Below are 21,781 nucleotides of genomic sequence, written 5' to 3'. Positions count from 1 at the left end.
GCTTAAAATTCGATTTTGACATCAAATCGGACTTCTGCTCTTGTCCCAGTTTACATGCAACTCGAATAACTGACGGGAACGTGTCCTCCTCTTCAACACTTTCCGGTTGACCTATTACGTCATAATAAACAAGTGGAGAAAGGTGGAAACCGGCATTTTCAAACAACAAGAACAACAAGATGGATGGTGGTTTTGAGTAGCAGACAAGAATGCCGTATATTGTTAGGAGGGCTACAACAGTAGCATGTCTTCGGTTCGACACTTTGTGCAGTCGCTACCGACCCACTACTGTGACCGGCTACTGTGCTTTCTTGGATGTTTTTGTTCTGGGGTCATATGCCAGCGTGGGGGTTTGGGGGGGTGGAGCATGCATACATGCTTTGTCTTGTCATAACTACCAGCAAAATAGATTTCCAATCACATTATCTGGGTGTCTTAATCAGAGTTGGAGAACTCTGATATTAGTTGGACTAACACGTTTACATGCACTTCAGTCGTCCAGTTATAGTCAGATTAAGGCAATAATTCGTTTTTTTCAAGTGTCATGTAAACGTACTGCAACGTAGCAAACTTTTTAGCAAACAAGAAAGATGTATCGGTGGCAAAGAGGTCTACAGATAAACCCATTCAGGAGGAGACTCAGCCCATTGAGTCTACAATAAAAAAAAATTTTTTTTTTTTTCAAAAAATGGCGGAGAGGGGAGAGTGCCGGGAGGGGCTTGTTTTTGATGAGGCAAGCCAGATAATGTTCTGTGCAGAGTGTCACCAATACACTTCAGATTCCAGTAAGAAAAGCTGCATTGTTCAAAACCTTGAGTTAGAAGCCATAAAAGACCACAAGTCGTCAAAATGTCACATTCAGGATAAAAAAATGCTTCAGGGGAAATCGGCCCCAGAGGCTGCAATAAAAGCACTTACAACCAAACAAACCACAACTGTTTGGTAGGGATGGACAATATGGGATTTGTTTTAGAAATAAAATACATAAAAAAAGACAAAAAACCATTTGATTCTACAATAAATGATGAGTGTATTATTTTAATATTGTTGATTTTTATTTTATTTACACATGTATTTACACATTGTTGGTTAAAATGAGAAAGTAGCTGGTAAAAAAGTTGAGTAGCTGGTAGTTTTCCAACCCTGGAGATTGGTATCAGTCGTGTCATGCTTGGTTGTATGAAAGTGTAGTACTGTACGAGTCTACCTTTTACAGACATGCTCACTGTATGCTAATCCCATACAGTTCTTTGCTTGCAGTGAAATGTGTTATAAGTAGAACTTATTTTTTTTAATGTTTTTGACTAATAATTAACCTACATACTTGTGTTTTATGTTTATGAGGCCCAAGCGCAGGCATTAATAATGCTGTCAACATGCTCCTTCACCAGTTATGTTCACCTCTATGACAAAGGCTGCCACCAACTATTTGTAAATAAAAATAAAAGACAAATCACAGCAAGCACCTCGCTGACACACTATAGCTTTCCCAGTCAGTGTATTCATTTTGTATATTTTCAAATTTCTAGTCAGCATTCTCAGACTTTCAGGCCATGGAAAGAAATTTCAAACCATATTCTCAAGGTTTATTCAATTTTCTTCACTTTTTGTTTGTTTTGTTCACAGCTTTTGGAAGCATAAAAAAACACTTTAAACAAGGATACAATTTAGAGCACAGGGTTTTCTTACCTCAAGATATTGGATTTGTTTTTCATTTCTGCATTGCCGTCAGTTCTGGTCATGAATTTTGACCCTTAAATGTTTACTGACATGTAAACAACTTTGCTTGTGTTGTTGTTTTTTTCTTTTAGAATTACCACAAAACATTTCTCTACAAGAGCGTCTGAGCTTTCAAGAGATTTATTTTGCTTTGCATGCACAAGAACTTAACCAGACAGCTTTTTATTGTTGATTTAGTGGAAGTCCCTCATGATGCAGATTGAGATTTCAGAAGTTCTCAGTCTGTACACTGCAGACTTAAAAACAATGTCAACTTCAGACTAGATGAGCAGACCTACCTAACCTCATTCATGTTCAGAAAGCTCATCTGATTGTTCCCTCGTGGAAAAAGTTATTATCTTCCCCTGGCCCATTTCCAGTCACAATAAAGTCCACCTGCACAGCTGAGAAATCGCATTCTGGTGGTGGCACATGGGCCTGTTTCAACTAGCAGAGATGCACCGGTGCTCCCAGTTTGCTCTGTAAACCAATGATTTCCTTGAGAGGCTTGTTTGAAATTATTCAAATTGTCAGCGAGGTCACTGGAGGGGAACTTGAAGTCAGCAGATAAACGGCTCTGCTCTGCTCTCTCTCTGCTCTCTCGCCATATGCTTCAGCTGACACATTTCTGACCTCCTGTGGGCAGATCACTTTAAGCACGCTCAGCAGTATTTCTATGTACAGATCAATTTGGTTGGAGTACTACAGTTTGTCTCTGAGATATCTGGAGAACACTGGAGCATCTGCTGTGTATTTGCTGCCCAAGCACCCTGCTGCAGCATGTCTTATTTGGCAGAGTTATCATGGCACTTCTCATACTCATATATCCCCGTCAGCACAGAGCACTGATAAAGGACTCCTTCAAGTTCAAAGCACGTCCAAAACCACAGGCGACACACTTCCCCCTAGGGTACTTCTTCCGTTTGGTCCTTGTTCTTCCCTTACAAATGCAGAAAACGCAGTGCCAATCTCTCAGAAGGAGCAGTTCCTTACAACAAAGGAACAAAAGGATCACTTTGAATGTCATACATGCCTAAATGAGTATCTCAAATAGTACTCATGTTATATCCCAGCATGGTGTCTGTAGGAATCGTTTTCAAGAGATCCTTACACCCAACGACTGCTTTGCTATTATTTTTGTGCATCAAGGAAGCATCAGCCGCCTCTGTAGTCCAGACGTTTATGATGTGCATAAAAAATGAAACACTTGAGGTTTCAAAAGGATTTGCTGGGAATGTTTTGCATATAGGGCGAAAAACAAAAAAAAAAAGATTTCTCTGCGGTTTTCCAGTGGTTCTAGAGGAGTAAAAAACTCAAACAGACCACACTGCATTTCTTACTGCAACTCTTGCAGTCAGTAAGTCAGTTCATAAATGCCAAAGTGGGTTCATAAAAAGGGGCAGCACTTGCCTAGAGGTTAGAGACGTTGGCTGGTGAATGTAAGGTTGTAAGCTTATATGATATCATATAAGCTCAGAGAAAGTGTGTGTTTGATGTAAAGGGGGCAAAAACCCTTTTCCCTCCAAATATACTGCTGAATACTTGCTGAGTTTCCCTGAGGCAAAGCACTCAACCCCAAATATCTACTATGACAGGACAAGCTGGTCAGCAGTATAAGGAGAGCCTGAGCTTACCCTCTTTATTTTCTGTTGTTTGACCTTTACATTATAGGGAGAATGTAGAGATTTTGTACTTATATAATGTCATTTTTGTTGATCTTGTATTTCCAAATGCTTCCCTCGTAACTTAAACCTATAAACTGTGCAGGTACAGTGTGTAGGCTATAAACTATAAATTGAAATTGAACTTTATATTGGCTATAAAGTTTTTTAAAGGTTCAGATTTTTTTCTTGTCGCCTTTTTAAAAGGAAGCCATTACCAAAAAACTGTTAAACATTGATCCCAAAACTCTTCAATTCCCTAACAGACGGCACAAATCAAAGTTGTTAATTGCAACACTGATCACAAGTCTGTGCTTGTAATTTATTAATGCTAATATGCAGAATAAATGTGAGATTGTTCATTTCCAGAACAACTGCCAACCTGTTCAGTGTGCCTCACTGAGTTTTGCCCAATGCGTGTTGGAAGAGTCTCCACTTCCAAAACTCTATAACAGTCACATCTGAACATTTTATTTCCTTGTGATTCATGGAGAGGTCTATGAGCATCCAGTTCGGACATTATCATGCATTTGAATGGTTGTTAACATCAGCTATCCTCAAAGGTGTGGTAAGGTATATTTCTGAAAACATTTGAGGCAAGAAATAGTCAGCGTAGTAACAGAATCCTGATTAATATTTGACCGGCGCCGCTTGGTTGACAGTTTGATTTGAGTTGCGTGAGTTGCATTGGACATCAATGAACCTATCAGAATAGGAGAGAGACCAGACTCATCTGCCAGAGCAAATACATATGAGCTCTGCAGATCTGTCTACTTTCCAGGCTATCATTTACTAGCTTTTCCTAGAGTTTTTCTGCTGTTTCTTCCTAGTCAGATGTGTATTTTGCTCGTTGGAGAGGGATTTGTTGACATGCAAACTCAGTAGCTTTAATGATTTAATCCTTAGCGATTTTCACTTTTTTCATCTGTGTTGGCTCAGAGATCCTACTTTTTTCGTCCTAAAAGTGCTATGGATTATATCTGAAAGATCTGGAAAATGCAAATCATTTTTTTTTTTCAGATTTGTTTATACAAAGTTACAAGAGTCATTGTATCCCACACACACATGAAACATTAAACAAATGGAATAAAATGAAATAAATCAATACATGAACAAATAGTGAGAATGAGGGGAGTGCAAAAAGTACCACTAATTATAAAATAAGACTGTTGTTTCCAAGGTCAAGAATAAACTTTGATGCTAAAAAAAAAGTTATTTGATTTTTTCAGTGATATGGTAAAAGATGTTAAAATCTAAATATTGTTTTGCTTCTTTACAGTTTTCATCTTTTTTTTTATCTGCGTGTTTATCACTGTGCAGTAAACTATAAGTACAATGCTGATCTGCCTCTTTGTTTTCTGTAATACGTAATCATGGATGTAGGATTTTGGCTCAGCACTGGAAGACATCACTTGTCTAATAAATCTTCTGGCCGATACTGTCACATCTTGACTTTTATCAATAAAGTGCTAGGTTCTGGTTTTGTCTATTCAGACATGGTGACAATCGCTGCACATGATAACTGCCCAGTCCCTCTGTTTACTCCAAGCTGTTGCAGCAGCTGGAAACATAAATTGCATTATTTCCTGTGTGCCAGAGGATTTTTTTCTTTGAAAAAAAGTACTATAAACCAGGTGCTTAGAGCCACAAATAAAGCTGAAAGCTGTCATGAATGTGATTTTCTTTGAATAACAATTCTGTGGTATCAATTGGCAATGCAGAGTGGAACGTGTCTCCCGTTTCAGAAGGAGCTTTTTGTTGAATCCATATGAGAAAGTATTTACACTGCAGCAACCTGCGACCTTGCTGATTGTAGTTGATGTTTATGCTGAATGGGGAATTTATTTTTGTTCTTACTGATGAATAAATTAAGTTGGGTTTTTTTCTGGAGCTGACGATGGAAGTAGCTAAGGAGTGAGTGATCTCACTTTATTCATATTTGAGACTTGCACATGTGCAGTAATGATCAAGCAAGAAATTTGTAAAAAGAAAGTATATGAGCTGAAGCCCAAGCAAGCATTTTCAATTATCCTGGAAGCAAGGGTTTGTTGCATTACGTTAAAGGATGTGGGCGAAACTCCAACTAAACATGACAGTTAACTAAGAATGAATAAACAATTTATATTGCATCAAGAAAAAATTGTCTCCATGCAAGAAGATTTCTGATTGGATTGACTGACCGGGCAACAGAAAAAAACATTAATATTGAATTCTGGTATTTTGGTTTGGCTTTGCAGATGCAGTCCTTGTATTTCTCATGAGCTCAAGCTCCTATTCGACCCCTCCTCAACAAATTTGCCTCCTCATCGCTCTTTAGATGCTGAAGAAACGAAAACATGGTTGCATCACAGTAACTATTGGTCCCTGAGCTGGTTTCTAATTTTGGTTCCTGGGGATCAAATATACTCCAAGGACTATTGGATTCGACAAAAAGCTTTAATAAACTTTCCTCAAATCTCTTTAAAGATACCTGACAAAGTAGGGTTCTGGGCAAAAAAAAAATGGAGTCAAAGCTTATAACAAAGAATGCATGTATGAGGCTTCTTTTGAAACATAACGTCTTCTATTTTCTGTCATGTACTTGTTTAGCATGTGGCTAAAATATACAACTACATACATTCAAATAAATAAGACGTTTTTTGGTCCAACCCTAACCCTACCACTATGAGAAATAAATGCCTATTCACTTTTTAATGATTCCAAATTCAGACATGACACATCTCATCAGCTCTTCTTTTTCTCCGAAAAATGTGGCAACACAAACAGTCATGTAATCTTCCCAGAATTAGGTAATTCGAAGCCACCTCCTCACAAAACCATCATTGTGTAATCACCAGCCATTCATCTAAAATGACATGGAGCCAGATGTTTTGGTGAAGGGATGTACAGTGTCTTTTTGCTATGAGAGCATTTCCTCTGCAGACGCCCAGCTGTGCTGGCAGCTGTATCTGCTGACAGCTAGCATGGTTTCTGCTTTGTGTGCAGCCTCTAAATTTTCTGTGATCTCCATATTTGGATGACACATTTACACTTAACATATTTAGCTCATGTTTCTACGCAGGCTGACTCATATGTGACCTTTAGCTTCTGCTCTAGCTTGTTTTAATGAATTAAGAGTCCCTGCTGACATAAAGGGAAATAGATTTTGATTGACTGTGGCTTAAAACGGGTTAGTGACACCTCATGAGTTATAATCCAGTCCTTTTGATTCGCTTAACTTAAACTTCAGAAAGATATTACTGTTTTCATGACAGACTAACAAACGCAACCTCACCTTTAAGCCACAGCAGCCTTCTGTTAGAATGGGTAAAATGCCAACGGAGGGGTAAGACTTCATTAACTGTATCCTGGTTGGTACCATTCCCAGTAAAAAATAATGAGCAATAGAAGCTACAGCGTGAGAAAAGTGTTGAAAAGGGCCCTTTTTAAAAAGTAAGGCTGTGCTTTATGTCTCTCTTTTCATCTGAGGAGCAATTTTCAGAAAAGGGGATTTCTTTTGTGCAGCTTAAATTGAGTCCAAATAGTTGAGCCAAATCGGAACAGGCCTCGAAAAAGCTAAGGCCCAAACCTGGCACAGCTTTAATCATCTCTCAAATATTCTGGATCACGTCCAAATAAGAGGCACTTGAGCTGCCTAATGTCCTTCCATAATCACCATGATATATTAAATATGACCAGTTATGCTAATGGTCTAATTCATTAACCTAATTAATGAGATAGCGTAATGATTTATCATTCATTTGTGTATATTTTATGTTGGTTTAATTGTCGTCATGTAACATGTAGGTGTTAATAACAACTCTCCACAGTATTGTGAATCAGTAAGGAGTTAAACTAATTCGAGTTTTCCCTACATTTATATGCAAATGTATGCATCGAGGTGCTCCAGGATCCAACCACATCAGTCAATGATCCGCAGTGTAAATATGACGTATAGCAGGCCATCCCCAGTATGATGATGAAGCGTGCTGCACCATGTGCCTCACTGGTAGGAGGTAAAAACATCCTGATGGTGAGGAAGTGTGATACTTTACTAAAAGAACATTTTAGGGTGATTTCACTGCTGTCTGCTTTTGTCAATGAAGTTTTAAGCCTATGTGAGAAAAAGCATTACATGTACATGAGTTGTAAAAAAAAAACAAAAAAAAAACTGTTTTATATTAATAATTCATTGGGTAAAGTTCTTGCTCAACATTTTAGTTTGATCAAAGTTAAATTTTCTGTTTTTTCAGTTGAAAGCGAAGATTATGTTGCCAACCCTTCCAAGTTACAGTAATACATTTAAGTGTTTGAAGGGAACATGAGAGAGTCAATAATAAGCCAGTTACAGAAACTAGTAAGGAAGTAAGAAAGGATAAATCCGAGTCTGACTGGCTGAGTGACCTGCTGCTTCCTCATTACCTGCTGCTAAGGTGCACTTAACCCTCAAAATTGCTCCAGTGGGGCTGCTCAGTGGCTGGAAGATAAAAACTGCGGTTATTCAGGGCAGCTCTCAGGTGTGACCGTGCGTTATGAAGCATGGTGTTGCTTTCATGCTCCGTGAACCTCACCTGCATGAGTAAAAGTTGAGAAAAAAAAAAGTTTACTGTGGCCTCTGATATCTGTGTGCCTTATTGCTTTAACTTTCAGACAACATGGGGCAGCAGGGTGACACAGGGGAAAGCACTCACCTACTACAATGCCAAATGGCAGTTTAACACAAAACAGAGAATTCAAATCGCCTGAACAGCTACTAAATCGACTTGTATGCGTGATTGTTTTGTGCAGCCTTCAATTCCAAGAATGGATTTCGAACTAAAAATGTAAACATGTTGAATTTTACAACAACTGGAGAAACTGCAATTGGGTTTGAGTTTGCTAGTGGGAAGCCGGTGAGGGATCAGCTCCTCATAACTTGCTTCAAGGCTAAAGAGCAAAGTGTTATCCATACTCACATGCTTTAAAAAATAAGAGGCAGCATTTCGTCTTGTGCAAGAATTGCATGATTTACCTTTCACAGCGATGACGTTGTTCGAGTTAAGAGTTCCACATACAGTTGTGTATTAGTTAGTTCCAGTTTTGTTGGCCATGTGTACGATCTTAAACTGGTTTAATTTTATGCCGACCAGCTGAACTGGCATTTGCCCGGGGAGCACTTTGTGTTCGTTTACTAGAGAGTTCATGTGTTTTTGACAAGATGAAACATGGCAGAATTGGAGTTAGAGGAAAGCTCAAACTGCCCTTTTATGGAATATTTTTGGATGAAAAAAAAGCCTCACCCCCTTAACACCTATTGTCAGCTGGGGTCAGCATCTCCGGAGTTTGGATAAGCGGTTAAGGATAATGAATGAGACACATGTCTTCATTTTCTTTCTTCTTCTGTTTATTGTCGGTTGAAAAACCAGCTTAGAGGAGCATCACCACCACTAATTCGACTGGAGTTGCTATACTCAAAGGCAAAGGGCTGCCGAGTCATGTGCAACACCTAGTGGTAAAATCAAGTATAACAGTCTGGTCCGTTGTTTGGCTTCATATCAAACAGGTTTTGAAACCTTTACTCGGACTCAAAGATCTGCCCATATCTTACACTTAACAGCAGTTCCTCTATTTCCAAGCAACTTTATCAACTACTACTACCTGACTTGTTGTTAATTGGCTAAAACGTGAAAGAAAGTACCGGCACAAAGGGATTTCAGAGAAACTTCTCTCATCATTCACATATCAATCACGCCTCAGTCCCTACTGTACATTTATGAGACTGAGTTCAGTGCCACACTAAATAATTAATTCTGACTTCTTAGGATTTGTGAACCGTCACTTTTACTGGACTTCAAAGAAGCAACTTTGCCATCTACAACTGAGCTTCTGAACCCTTGAGGAGCCCGCCGCTCCGATATCCCCGACTCATTAACCAGGACGCACAGCAGCTCCGCATGGCAAGCAGATAATAGCAGTGCATCCCAGTGCCACCAGATAAAGCAGATAAAGAACCAGATAGGCCCTTGTGTAAATTTGTTGGCTGCCCGTTGTGATGACATAATTCATTATCTGCCATCCTTTTTATGAGGCTGTTATCTGTTTCATTCAGATATCTATCCAAACGCATAAAATGTGATTACACCGAGCTTTGAACTTATGCTGGTGTTTTGTGTCTCTCCACTAAATCCCTTGTGCACCACATTTACATTTTACCAGTGACGGAGGTATACCACAAAGAAGAGTGTATTTATTGTGTGTGTGTTATTAGATAACGCCTATATGCTGCTGTGTCTCTTCTCTGCCTGCATGGCTGTCAATCATCTCGTTTTAAACCCAGAACTCTAATTACATTTTGATATACTCCGCTGACACTGTTAGGATTCACACAAACAGATCATATTTTGCATGTTTGGAATATTTAGTGAATGTGGGAATGTGTGAGTCGGTAAGGAAGAGTGGCTGAGAAAAAGTAATTTTTTTTGCCCTGGTAGCAACCGCAGAAGCCGAGAGCTAAATCGCTTTCAAAGTTAATCTGCTATAAATCCTGGCAGGCAGTCCAAATCTAGGCAGAGAAACTTCTGAAATCAAATGTGGAATTTCAATGATCCTCGCACTCACAAAGAAGGTGCTTCAGCAGAATTCAGTGACAGTCTCGGGAACAAAACAAGCCAGGTGTTTCTCTCCTCGAGTCTCGCATGACTCTTTAACTGTAGATGGGATATAAAAGGACTTCTGCTGGAATCACAGTGATGTCAACCGTGTGAGACTGGTGCACACAATGAGAAGGGGAGAGGGGATTTACAGCAGCGAAAACATTAAGAAAGTCGTGAGGGTAACGGGAGTTCAGCTGGTCAATCACTGGAACGCTAATGAGCCTCTGATGTGTTTCTAACTCAGCAGCTTGCTTTGTTCTCAGCAGGACTATAGATGGTTTGTGTTACGGAGTGTGAGCTTTCAGTGATCAGTAAGACTGGCTCAGGGATCCTGCAGTGACTCAGACTTTATTTTTTGAACCCACAAATGTGCCTTTGTCACTTTCACCTTATCATATTTACCTTTTTCGGTAACGCTTTATATTAAGGTCCTTGTAATAACATTAATTAACAAGTAATAAGGCCCTTGTAAGTCCTTACAAGATGCTTATTAACATCATTGTGTGTTTATAAGCTTAAATAAGTGTTAATAATGGCATTACAAACACCCATGACCCACCCATTATGCCTTTATTAATCTTATTTTGTTTGCTTATTGATATTAAAATATACTTTATTGCTCATCTATTATAAGTTAACTATAAGTTAACTATGCTTTTTGCAACTACCGGATCTAAAGCAAGAACAATGCCTTATTACTTGTTAATTAATGGTTATTAAGGACCAAAGTGTGTTTATGCACGAAAGATAACTAAATGTGCTTAATATACACCACTAGTGCAAAATTACTGGCCATTACAGATGACAAATGCCCCTGAAAGGACTATTTTTTAAAATATGACATTGTTATAACTCTCAAGAATAAACGTTCAATCTCAACCCTGAAGCAAGGCTCCAGCCTCGAAATGTTTATTCAAAATCCCTTTTTAGGTTTTTAAGAAAACCTTCAACTTTGTGTCATTTACCTTCACTCCCACTGACTGGATCGTCATTGTCATGGGGGTTGTTCTATGATACTATTATTTTTCAAGTTTTTTTATTTAATTTTTGCTTCATTCATGTGGAAAAAAATATTCCAAATCATATTTCATGGCTCACCTTCCTTTGCAAAAAGCTGTCAACATGTTGTTTTAACACCCTGAGCAATAAAATAAATCTTTGTATCTGTGCATGTTGTTTTTGACTTTAAGCTCATGAACACACTGAAGTCAGATGAACAACTTCCCAGCTCAGGAAGCATGTGAATGCACCATTGGCCCCTCTAGTTGAGTCAATTTTGGTCTGCTATGTAATGCAGAGTACTGAAGACATTTACTGTCATTAAGTTGCCATTAGAGCAGCCCAGATTATTATGAGATGGATTCAGAATAGTATATTTGTCAGCTAAACATTCATTCTCTGAACCGGACTTCAGAACTGTTTAACAAAAAATGTTTCATACCGATAGCGGTGCATAAATTTACAACTTAAAAACAGTAATATCATTTTTTATAAGTGGCAGGAGTGAAAATGAGTCATGCTCAAAATTAGTTGTGTTTTGGTTTGAGACTGATCGAAGACAGTTGGAGAACAATTAGACACAATTAATTTTTAGTTTTTCCAAATTAGAATCAAGATATATTTTTTAAAAAATCAAAGTAATAAGCAGCACACACTTTCATATTTTGAAAGTTAACTTAATAAAGTGAATAAAAGTAACTTCTCCCAACACCAGGATCTACTTAAACTTGCAGGGAAACTGTGGGACAGTATTTTTGGCTTCTAAAGACTGGCACTTGTAAAGAGGCTCTAGGTTTTCTCAGACTATATAATTTGTCTTTGATCCACCCAGGCAGTCCTCTAAGAAATGCCAGATAGCACACTGTGACCAGTCCCCGGCTGCCAGTTTGTGCTGTATGAAAATTTTAACTAATTCATCCTCAGAGAGTGTTCGCATTATTCATCACAGCTCTGAATAGCCACCGAGTGAGAAAATTAAGTGATTCTAATATATCTTTTGTCATGCACTGGATTTCTGTTTAGCTTGGCACAACATCTGAGAATTATAAACAGCCTAGTGTGTACTATCAGCTGCGACTGTGTCCTGGGACTCATCCAAAAAGCCACAATTATTAACAATTAAGATGAGTGAGCACCACAACACCACAAAATATTTAACAGTCATTTTACACATCAGAGGTTTCAGGACCTTTTTGTGCAGAGGAACCAGAGTGCCCCTATAAGTTCTGTATGACAAAGGTTTGACAGCTGGGACTGAGGCTTTATACGGTCCACGTTATAATCATTTATGATCGCAGGAGTCTCGACATACGAGGTGGTGGCAGGAAAGACCTTGACTTTTTTTTTATAGCCTTTTAATTTATAGAGCATTTCAGATGTCTGGAGGTACAGGCTGTCGCTACAACTCTGCAGGAAAAAGCCTGGCGGAGGCACATTGGCTCTCCCATTGTTAACAATCATTACATAATCAGACTGATCTGATCTACTGTACTGTGCCCAGAACAGTGCCGTCACACTTGGCCACATCGGCAGCGAACACTGAACTGCGACCTGTTATGCCATTAAAATGCAACGCATGGTCAGACCACCCAAACACCAGCCTCCCCAAGTGTTAGACGCTTTCAACAAACAGCAAACAACAGCATTATTATCTCAGAGATCAGCGCCACCAACTCCCCCACCCACTGAAACATATTTTACAATGCCTCAAGCCACACTTTCCATCAGCCCGCTGCAGCAAACTGACAGGATTAGCGCAGAAACCTCGAGCCCGTTGACCCTCACCCTTAAGGTTTCTGCAACTTCTATTATGGTCTGACCATCTGCCAAAGAGCAGTTAGACAGAGAAAGAGCCGTCTCAATATTTTATCCAGTGTCAGCCTTTAAAGAAGCCTGGAAAGCCTTGTTCTGCCGTGCTGTACGAAATGGGTTATGACAACAACAATTTAACAATCCACTTGGAGTTCAATCAAGACAGAGAGTGGAGGAGGTCATGCTTCAGATATCCAGAGCTGTTTGAAAAGTCAGGAGATGGAGTCTTGTACTGTTGCCTCAGATTGATCCTTGAAGCAAAATGGAAACAAAAAAAATAGGATCCAGTATGAATGTTTGACCTCACTGCAAAGAAGAGACATTCTCCTACATTATTACAGCAAGCTGAGCTGTTGCATTCTGTTGCTCCATGGCAACAATTACTTTATCACGTTTTTTTCTTAAAAACAGTTGTAGAAAATACATATTTTATTGTATAGTTGTGAAAGGGGGTTTTTACTATTTTATGACAAAAAAATGTCAAATATTTTGATCAGAAAATCCTGTTGTTACTCCGACTGAGAAGATCATGATAAGAAGGCCAAAAGTCTAATTGTCCCATATTTAGGCAGATTTCCTTCAAACATTTTAAAATACTATCTGGGGTGACTTTTCATTTTAATCAAGTTGTGGCATGTTTTTTGTAGAATGGCAAAATTAATGTCATCGTTATATGGATAATATATGCAAATATCGAAGTAGAATGACTGGCTGGGCATTCAGAGTTTCCAACTTTTTACTTATTATATTTTGTAATTTCTGAAATTTTTTGTTCTGTTATAAAAGTGGAAATCAGAAGAACGTATGATATCCCACCCAAATGTGTATGCTGGTTCACTTTTGTGTACATTTCTATTTAAGAGGCATAGTAAATAAGATAATAAAATAAAATGAAAATTGGAAATTCTACAACAGCTCCCCTCTAAACTACAGTGCTTAACAAATGTATTAGCATTAGTCATTACTAAAATATTTTTTATGTTTCTGTAATGGTTAAAACACAAGTATGTAGAAACCCTTTAACCCAAATGATATTTTTTAAAGCTAAAATATATTTATTATTGTTATCCATGAATTTTCAAAATTCAAATTTACTGTTTTACAAAAAAAGCTGTAGATGTAGTAAAGTACATTAAAATGTTTTTTAATCATATTGAGTAATATGCAGTGGAGATCTAAATAACATGAGAGGTGGTCTCATCTGTAGCTGATCAAAAAGACGTTTGTTTTCATGCTTTCGGGCTTGTACATAAAAGAGAAATGCATTGTGCACAATAGTGGAAAAACATTTCTCACTTCATCAAACAAACCCCCTGCATACCAGGAGATATAAGAATGTCAGTAGGTAACATGGCAGCAGGATAACGTGTCTGTGTGTGTGTGGGGGGGGCTCCTGCACAATGAAGATTCCTCATACTGGAAAGGGGAACAACAAAGACACACACACAGACACAAATGGGAGCTGGCAGCAGTTACAGCTTAAGTCAGAGTGGGAAGAGGGGATGGAAAAAGGGGGAAGCATTGTGAGACGAGTTATTGATGAGGTGGGTTGGGGCTGAGCTACTGACGGATAAAACCTCTACAGCTGGTGGATAAAAACATATAAAGGACTCTATCGGTGTTGATGGTAACCATGATATTTAAAAATATTCATTTAGAAATGAATTATTGATGTGATGTTAATAATATTTATTCATTATTTAAATAATCCAGCACCTCTTAAATCTTGTGGATTTTTGGTGGTTGCCTTTTCACTTTATTAAGTGTTATCGTTCTATTTGTGCACTGTTTCACAGTCAGGGTTATAAACTCGTCACCCCCTTTTTTGAGTGTGAATTACTTTTTAAAAAACCCTAATAATTCTAATATAAAATAAATAAGTGACTGTTACTGACAATCTCTATAGGTAACTCAATAGTATTTTTATTTTTATTTTATTTTATTTATTATTATTATTATTATTTTAATTTATTTTATTTTATTTTATTTTTTTTAATTTTATTTTTTTTTGGGGGGGGGGGGGGTCATAAAATCAAGGCACCCTGAATAGACACTTTAAAAAAATAGATTCCATAGATTCCTATAGGAAGACATGAAGCCGTCCATCTGCTGATTCTGATTATTTTAATTGTTTTACATGCACAAATGTTAAATATATTTTTGTTTTGTTATTTCTTTTATCTATCACCTTGCAGCCTGATGGTTAAAAAGGGGAGACAGTCAGCATCCATACCAACAGTTGCTGGTCAACTACTTTGGGGAAGATTGAAGAAGTAACTACTGTATGAATAGTACTGATGGGCCCATTATGGAAGTGCTTTATCCTCCATATTGCTTCAGTGTGGCTGTAATGGACAACTCCCAGGTGAGGATATGTAACTGTGAATGGGAAACAAGTGTGTGCTCAGAAAATCTACTCTGGATACATTCAGAGTCAATGCAGGTGGCTTATTTCAATGAACACATGAAGGATTGCTGATTATGCTTATTTTAAGGTCCATGCCTGTGTTTTAAGTTTCTACTACAACACTTTTACATGCTTTAAGGTGGTACTGCACACATCTTTTTTGACCAAATGATATATAAATGAACTGAACTTTCATAAAAAACACATCAATGCTGGTATTAAGGTTGACATATCTTACCAAATGTAAAAAATCTGCATCTTATGGTTTGACTCTTTAAATCAGAGCTGAACCCTTAAGGTCAAAGCTGACATATAGAGTCGACTGGTGCAAACTTATCGATGTCATCAAAGTTAACGCCTCACACATCAAAGCCACCCACTCCACCCCCCTCCACCTCCTCCCTGCCTCCCTCTGAGTGCCTTCAGTCAGGCTCATACATGCAGTTACACTTTAATGTTAGAAAAACACATTATTTTTTTCATACTGTCTGTTTGAAAACTCCCTCTTTCTGGTCAGTGTTTCTGATTCATCTGCATTTGCTCTGTCTCTGCACTTTCATTACAGGCGGCTAATGACCGTAGTGGATCTTGCTACCTATTAATATTGGAGTTGTGACATCAGGACCTTACAGAAGTCCTGAATACGGGCTGTGCACATTTCTCTACTGATTGAGCATTTTTGATACTTTCATGGTTTATATCGCACCTAGACCTGCTTTACAATCAAAAAGCACTTGGAAATCTCACTTTTTACAATATGGGACCTGTCAATGAGAAGTTGTTCGTTCTGGTAAATATACACTTGTTAAGTGTTGCATGAAAGGATCAATGTCACTATGGTAGTTTCCATTCTTACCTGCACACATTTAAGTTTTTGTCTTAGTGCTGCAACAGTTTTCTTGCAGACAGTTGGGTTCATTAACTTCTTGGAGTTTTGTAATCACTTCAAGGGTGCCAGGCAGGTTACGACCCATATTTACGCTTGTAGATATGCAGTGCTCTCTAGTGGCAGTCGTTACTTGAAAGGACGCAAAGTTAGAAGTGAGTGTTAAAGCAAAGTGGAAGCCAGGATACGGAATATAAAGAATGATAAGGTCCACATCTGGAGGGTTTGAGGAGTGTTTGATGAGTCAAACAAACACATGAGACCATGGGAAAACAAAAGTAAACAATGCTATTTGGAGTTGCGTAACATAACTTCCATCTGTCATGATTTCCGTCACCAGCGTAACTTATTTCTGGTAGTTACTTCTGCGAGACAACCTCACTTTTCAACAGCTACATCTATTTCTCATACCTTTTTAACTATCTTTTATAACGATAAACCAGGTACTTTTTTTTTGCCCTAACCTTAATGGAGAAGGTTTATTGCCTGAATCAAATGAAATTGCAACAATTATAATGTCAACAGTGTGTCTAAGACATGTTTTAATAAAGATATGAGGACCTGCTAATATGATGGTCCTAGGGTTGTGAGGACAATAACACATAACTTTGTCCTTGTCATAAATTCTCATTTTTAGATTTTTGTTTGTGTAGGAAAAACACAAATGAGATACAACATGTTAATTAGTGAGCTTTAGAGGTGCTGGTAGACTTAGTTTTGAACTTTGCATAGAGCCAGGCTATCTGTTTAAAACTAGGCTAATCACTTTTTGGCTCAGGGCACAAACATGAGAGAAGAATTGATCTTCTCATCTGACTCAGGAAAAAAAGCAACAACTAATTAGTGTATTTTTGAAAAGGTTGAAGTACTCCTTTTAAGGTTGGGTTCAGCCAAATTACAAAAGAACATATTTTCTCACTCAGCTCCAGTGAATCAATTGGTGCAGAAAGCTTTGGTTTTATTTTGAGATTTCCATCTCCAAAATTACTGCTGCCACCACCCCGATTATTAACGAGGTAAATGACATTTAATTTAAATTGCTCAAAAGCACTGAAAAGTTAACAATAAAATCAACAGAAATGTGTTTTCATCCTTATCACTCAGGATAATTTAGAGAATTCACGGTACTGCAGTTTCCTTTGGAACTACTTTCTAACTAATAAATAGTCATTGTGTTTAAATTAATGTATTACTGTGTGGAGGCAGACATTTCAGAGACAAATATCTCAAAACTTTTGCAAATAAAACCAAAATCCATGTGCATGGCAGGATACCAAGTGAGAAAATTATTATTTTTCCGGTAATGTGGGTGAATTGAATCTTTAAATAGCAGAAGTAGTTTTGGAAATGTGTCCAATAATATGACATGATGATGAATTCAGTGTTTTCTGATGTGAAAAATATGCAGATGTGCATCAGCATGCACTCTGTATGTTTGTGACTGAATGAATGCAACAATACTGCTTATATAATATACTGTTTACAGGCACAGTATGGCACCTTATTCCATTATGTTCTGTTCACATTTTTGTTCAGCAGGGTTATGACGGTACATGTTGGAAAGGCACCTAAACATAATGGATTTCATAGTTCCCATCGGAGCCCAGAGGAAGCAGGCAGAGTTCCAGTGCAGCTGTTTGATCTCCCATGTTTGCTCAGTGCAGAAAACCACTGGGAGTTTAAAGGTATACTATGCAGGACTTTCCTAAAAAACAAAACAATGTATAGACCGATACAAATGCAATTCCTCTCAGTCAGCACTTATGACCCACTGGGAGTGAGCGGTCCATTCCTGCAGATGGCTGTATTTTCTCTTTTCTTTTCATTTTGTTGCGTTCGGGATGTTTCGGGGGGCACCAGCCTTTGGGCAGTAAGTTACAAAAATAGCAGGCACAATGCAGAAAAAAAAACACAAAAATAGCAAAGCAGAACTCCGAAGCTCTTCCAAAATGAGAGTGAATCTTTAGTTTTCACACATGTTGTGTTTAGAAACAGTAAGGGACAACACCTGCACAGTATGGCTTTAAAAGTAGACTTGACAGTAGCCATATAGTATTATGTATTGTCACAATATTATTGGTGTGGAAAGGAAAAAAAACCTTTCGGACCTGACTTGAGCTGTTGGATTTGCCGATGCATCTGTCCAGAAAGCTTTAAAAGCAAAACCGTGAAAAAATCTGCTTCTTTAGACCAGTTTGTTCCCTAAAATAGCCCCATAAAAACACCTCAAAGGGTAATTGCTGAAGATTTTTGAACCTGCTGCAATGCCAGGACACCTGAGATTACCATGAAGACCCTAAAACGGTGCCATTTTCAGTGGCAGCGCAATTGTCCGCCCCATCACACAGCTTCATTGTCATATCATCCAAATCTGCCCCCCTACTACCAGCGAGCAGGACTGGGTGACCACACCTTCACACACACACTGCTTTTCCTCTTACATCTGAGATGCTTTGATCAGTTTCCTAGCATTATTTTCCATCTTTCTAGTGAAAAGAAATATTGACTCAAAAGCCTTTGCTTCCCCGCGGTGCTCTAAGAAAGACATTGTAATGAAATGAAAAGCAGAGCAGCTCCATTAACACCACTAGCTGCTCAGCTGGCACCGTCTCCTACCTGTTGTTAAATGGCTTAATTGGATCTGAGCTGGGGGGAAAAGCTTTTTTGGTTTTGGTGCAATGGAACAATTTCTCCCCCCTGTGAGCGAATTGAATGTATTGTATGTAATATCATATCAATGCTGAAAGCCTGTAGTCATTCTAAGAAATTAGCATTATCTCTTTCTATTTCCCTCTTCTTCATAGTCTATCATTTATTAGGACGAGCACGTTTATCAAGAATCCTCACTTTATTCTGCACAATATATAATATATAGCCTATATGAATGATATATTACTCAGCACACTGGTTCGTATTCAAGTGGAGAATCAATTAGCAGCCTTGAAAAACAGATCCACTCATTCATCCAGTGTGCCACTGGAAATAGATTCTATCTTGTGGTTTCAAAGAGCTTTCGCAGATAAAGTGAATGCATTGTGGGAATAAAGGGATTGAAGTTGGATTGTAAAGGCCCGCAGATGGCTCAACATCCAAACTGCACGGTTTCTGTAGCATTCACACTTCCTCCGCAAGAATTTCAATTACTGCTGCAATTATGTGTTGGGATCATTAGTGTCTGCGTATCACAGGAAATGTCAAAATTGTGTAGGAAATACAACATACAGGCTGCTGTGGAGTTGAGTGGAGCAACACACATTTTTTGTCATGTCACTTTTACTTTTTACTGTAAATTAAATTCCGGACTAATAAGGAACCCTGGCAAGAATAACTAGTCATAAAGAAAGTGGATATTTTCACCAAGCCTTAAGCAAAAGTCACCATGATATTCTCATATTCATTGGTGGAGGAATTAGATTCATACACTGTAAAAACACTGTCACTGAATAAAGAAATTCTTAGTCAACTGACCCTCATTTTGGCAACAAATCGATTAGTTGATTCGACAGGACAGTAAAACTAAAAGCACCACTTCAAATCTTGTGTTCGCCAGAGACGAGGTCATAAGTTTCTCTGAAAAAGTCATTCAGCTTGAGAAAAAGCAAAAAAGATGACGAGTCAGCTGAAGAAATCTTAGTCGACAAATTGTCGTCCCATTTTGAAAATGTTACTTTAGTAAAAGTATGTAAGTGAAACTAACTAAATGTACTTTAAGTGAAAAGTAAAAGTACTCAATGCAGAAAAACAAAGTTTTACATTATTATATTAATTCATTTGTCATTAATGTGTAATTAGGATTCTATTGTCTCTCTGAAGATAATACTAACCACTCAGTTTACTGTTGAGAAATTGTATCTATAATAAAACATCTTTTTTTATGAACCCACCATGCATTTTGTATCGTAAAATGTTTTGTGTTTTATAAAGTTACAAGAAACTTAAGCTGTAAATCTCTCTCTGAGCTGAAATGGAGTAAAATTACTCATGGAACTGTAGTAGAAATTCAGCAGATGTGTGCAGAAGTGCAGTAAATGTAGGTTACTCAGTTACAGTGCACCATTTCTTTTAGTTAGTGTGGTGTTTCTGGTATTATTATGGGGTTTAAAAGCTCTGATGCTGTGTATACAGTATTTTACATATCATTACAGTAATCCTGGTGTATTTATTGTCATGTATAGCATAATATTTTCCCGGAACTAACAATGAGGCTACTGTACATCCTACAACGTCCTCAAAGGGTTTCAGCCTGTAAATCTGAGTCGTATCTATGGCAGAACTTAATCTGGCTTTGGGTTAGCTCTAACTCCATCTGCTGCACCATCGCGGTGATAAAGATTTTTTTTTTTTAAAGACACTAAATTTTATTCGCAAAACCATCAAAATCAAACAAAACAATTAATGTCCATCCCCGGCGCGTCAGCCTGTAATATGGAGCCAAATGAGTCAGGCGCAAAGCAGAGGATGAAAAACAAAAGTATAATCCCTCTGCTGCTAACGGTGTCACTCAAGGATTAGCGTGCCAAGGAAAAAAATAACACACTAAGTACTACGGCGGATAAATTAAAAGCTCTGGGCAACGTGGCGTGTCTCCAATCGTTTCACAAACATTGATTGTGCTACAATAGGAAGTGTTAGTGCTTCGGTGAGAGCGCCCCTGACACAATAACACCAACTGTTATCTCAACTTCACACATCCTCATATCACTTGATTTGAGCCTCCGGGACCTGGCGACAAGTAAATTGAAATGGTAAAAGCTCGAGGCGACAGATTGGGAGATATTTTCAAGTCAAGGAGACTGACCTGCTGGATTATTAGACAAGAGTTGTGTCGCCTCAGCGATGATGAGGGTTAAGCTTTGCTGCCTGATAGCGAGTCAGAGACTTTTCATGGACGGAGCTGAGCTCGGATAGGCTTTTTAACAATTAGTCCAAAACATAAAAATATATTTTTCTTACCTGTGTGTCCAGACGTAAACCATCCAGGAGGATAATCCAAACGATATTAGTGGAAAAAGCAAGGAAGCAACACTTCTAAACAAACTATTATTAATGATCGGTCAAATCCACGGCGCGTGTAATTTCCGATGTGTAAAGAGAAAGATGTCCTCGGGAGAAGTTTGCACCTAAAATCAGCCAAAGGGGAGGTTGTTAATCCTTTCCCAAAATATCACCAGTGTAGAGTAGAGCCGATGGAAGAGGACGCAAAGCAGGAGAGGGATGTGGAGTTCAGCACCACGGCGCAGTGGACAGCTCCTGACGGCGCAGCGATCTCACCTCGGCCGCTCTCGGGTCTCGTGTGCGCCACCGAGGCAGGAGCCACCAGCCCCAACCTCACCTACTGGCTCAGTCCCGACCGGATTTACATACAATCACGCGGGAGGAAGGGAGAGAGGCAGAGGGAGGGGATGAACCAATCACAAATATCCCGTAGTAGGCAGTATAAGCAACAAAACGAGGGCAGACTGACAGACGGAATGTGAAACGGGTCTGAGCCAAACGGAACTGTCCTTGACAAAGAGGGGGAGGAAAAAGGAAAGAGAGGGAGAGAGAGTTTCTTCTGTGGCTGCCCCACTCACTCACACATAGATATGCGCGTGCTCCAGTGAAGGAGTGATGAATAGCGAATGGTGCTCTATCCACTGTTTTATTCAGTAGCACAACACCACCGTGTGCTGTTACTGTGTGACCT

At 38.6% G+C, this 21,781-nt stretch overlaps 1 protein-coding gene across 1 annotated transcript in view; it reads right to left on the bottom strand.

The window, feature by feature from the left end:
* The window catches only part of fstl5 (follistatin-like 5), a 210,628-nt gene extending 189,109 nt beyond the window's left edge, over nt 1-21,519 (bottom strand). Inside the window, exon 1 of the mRNA XM_059345975.1 lies at nt 21,049-21,519. Coding sequence (XP_059201958.1) covers nt 21,049-21,071 — 23 coding nt within the window. The 5' untranslated portion in view covers nt 21,072-21,519. The remainder of the gene's footprint in view (nt 1-21,048) is intronic.
* Between the last annotated feature and the right edge of the window lie 262 nt (nt 21,520-21,781).

The sequence above is a fragment of the Centropristis striata genome, chromosome 12 (assembly GCF_030273125.1).
Source record: "Centropristis striata isolate RG_2023a ecotype Rhode Island chromosome 12, C.striata_1.0, whole genome shotgun sequence".
NCBI classification, from domain to species: domain Eukaryota; kingdom Metazoa; phylum Chordata; class Actinopteri; order Perciformes; family Serranidae; genus Centropristis; species Centropristis striata.
This window is presented reverse-complemented; position numbering and strand designations above follow the sequence as displayed.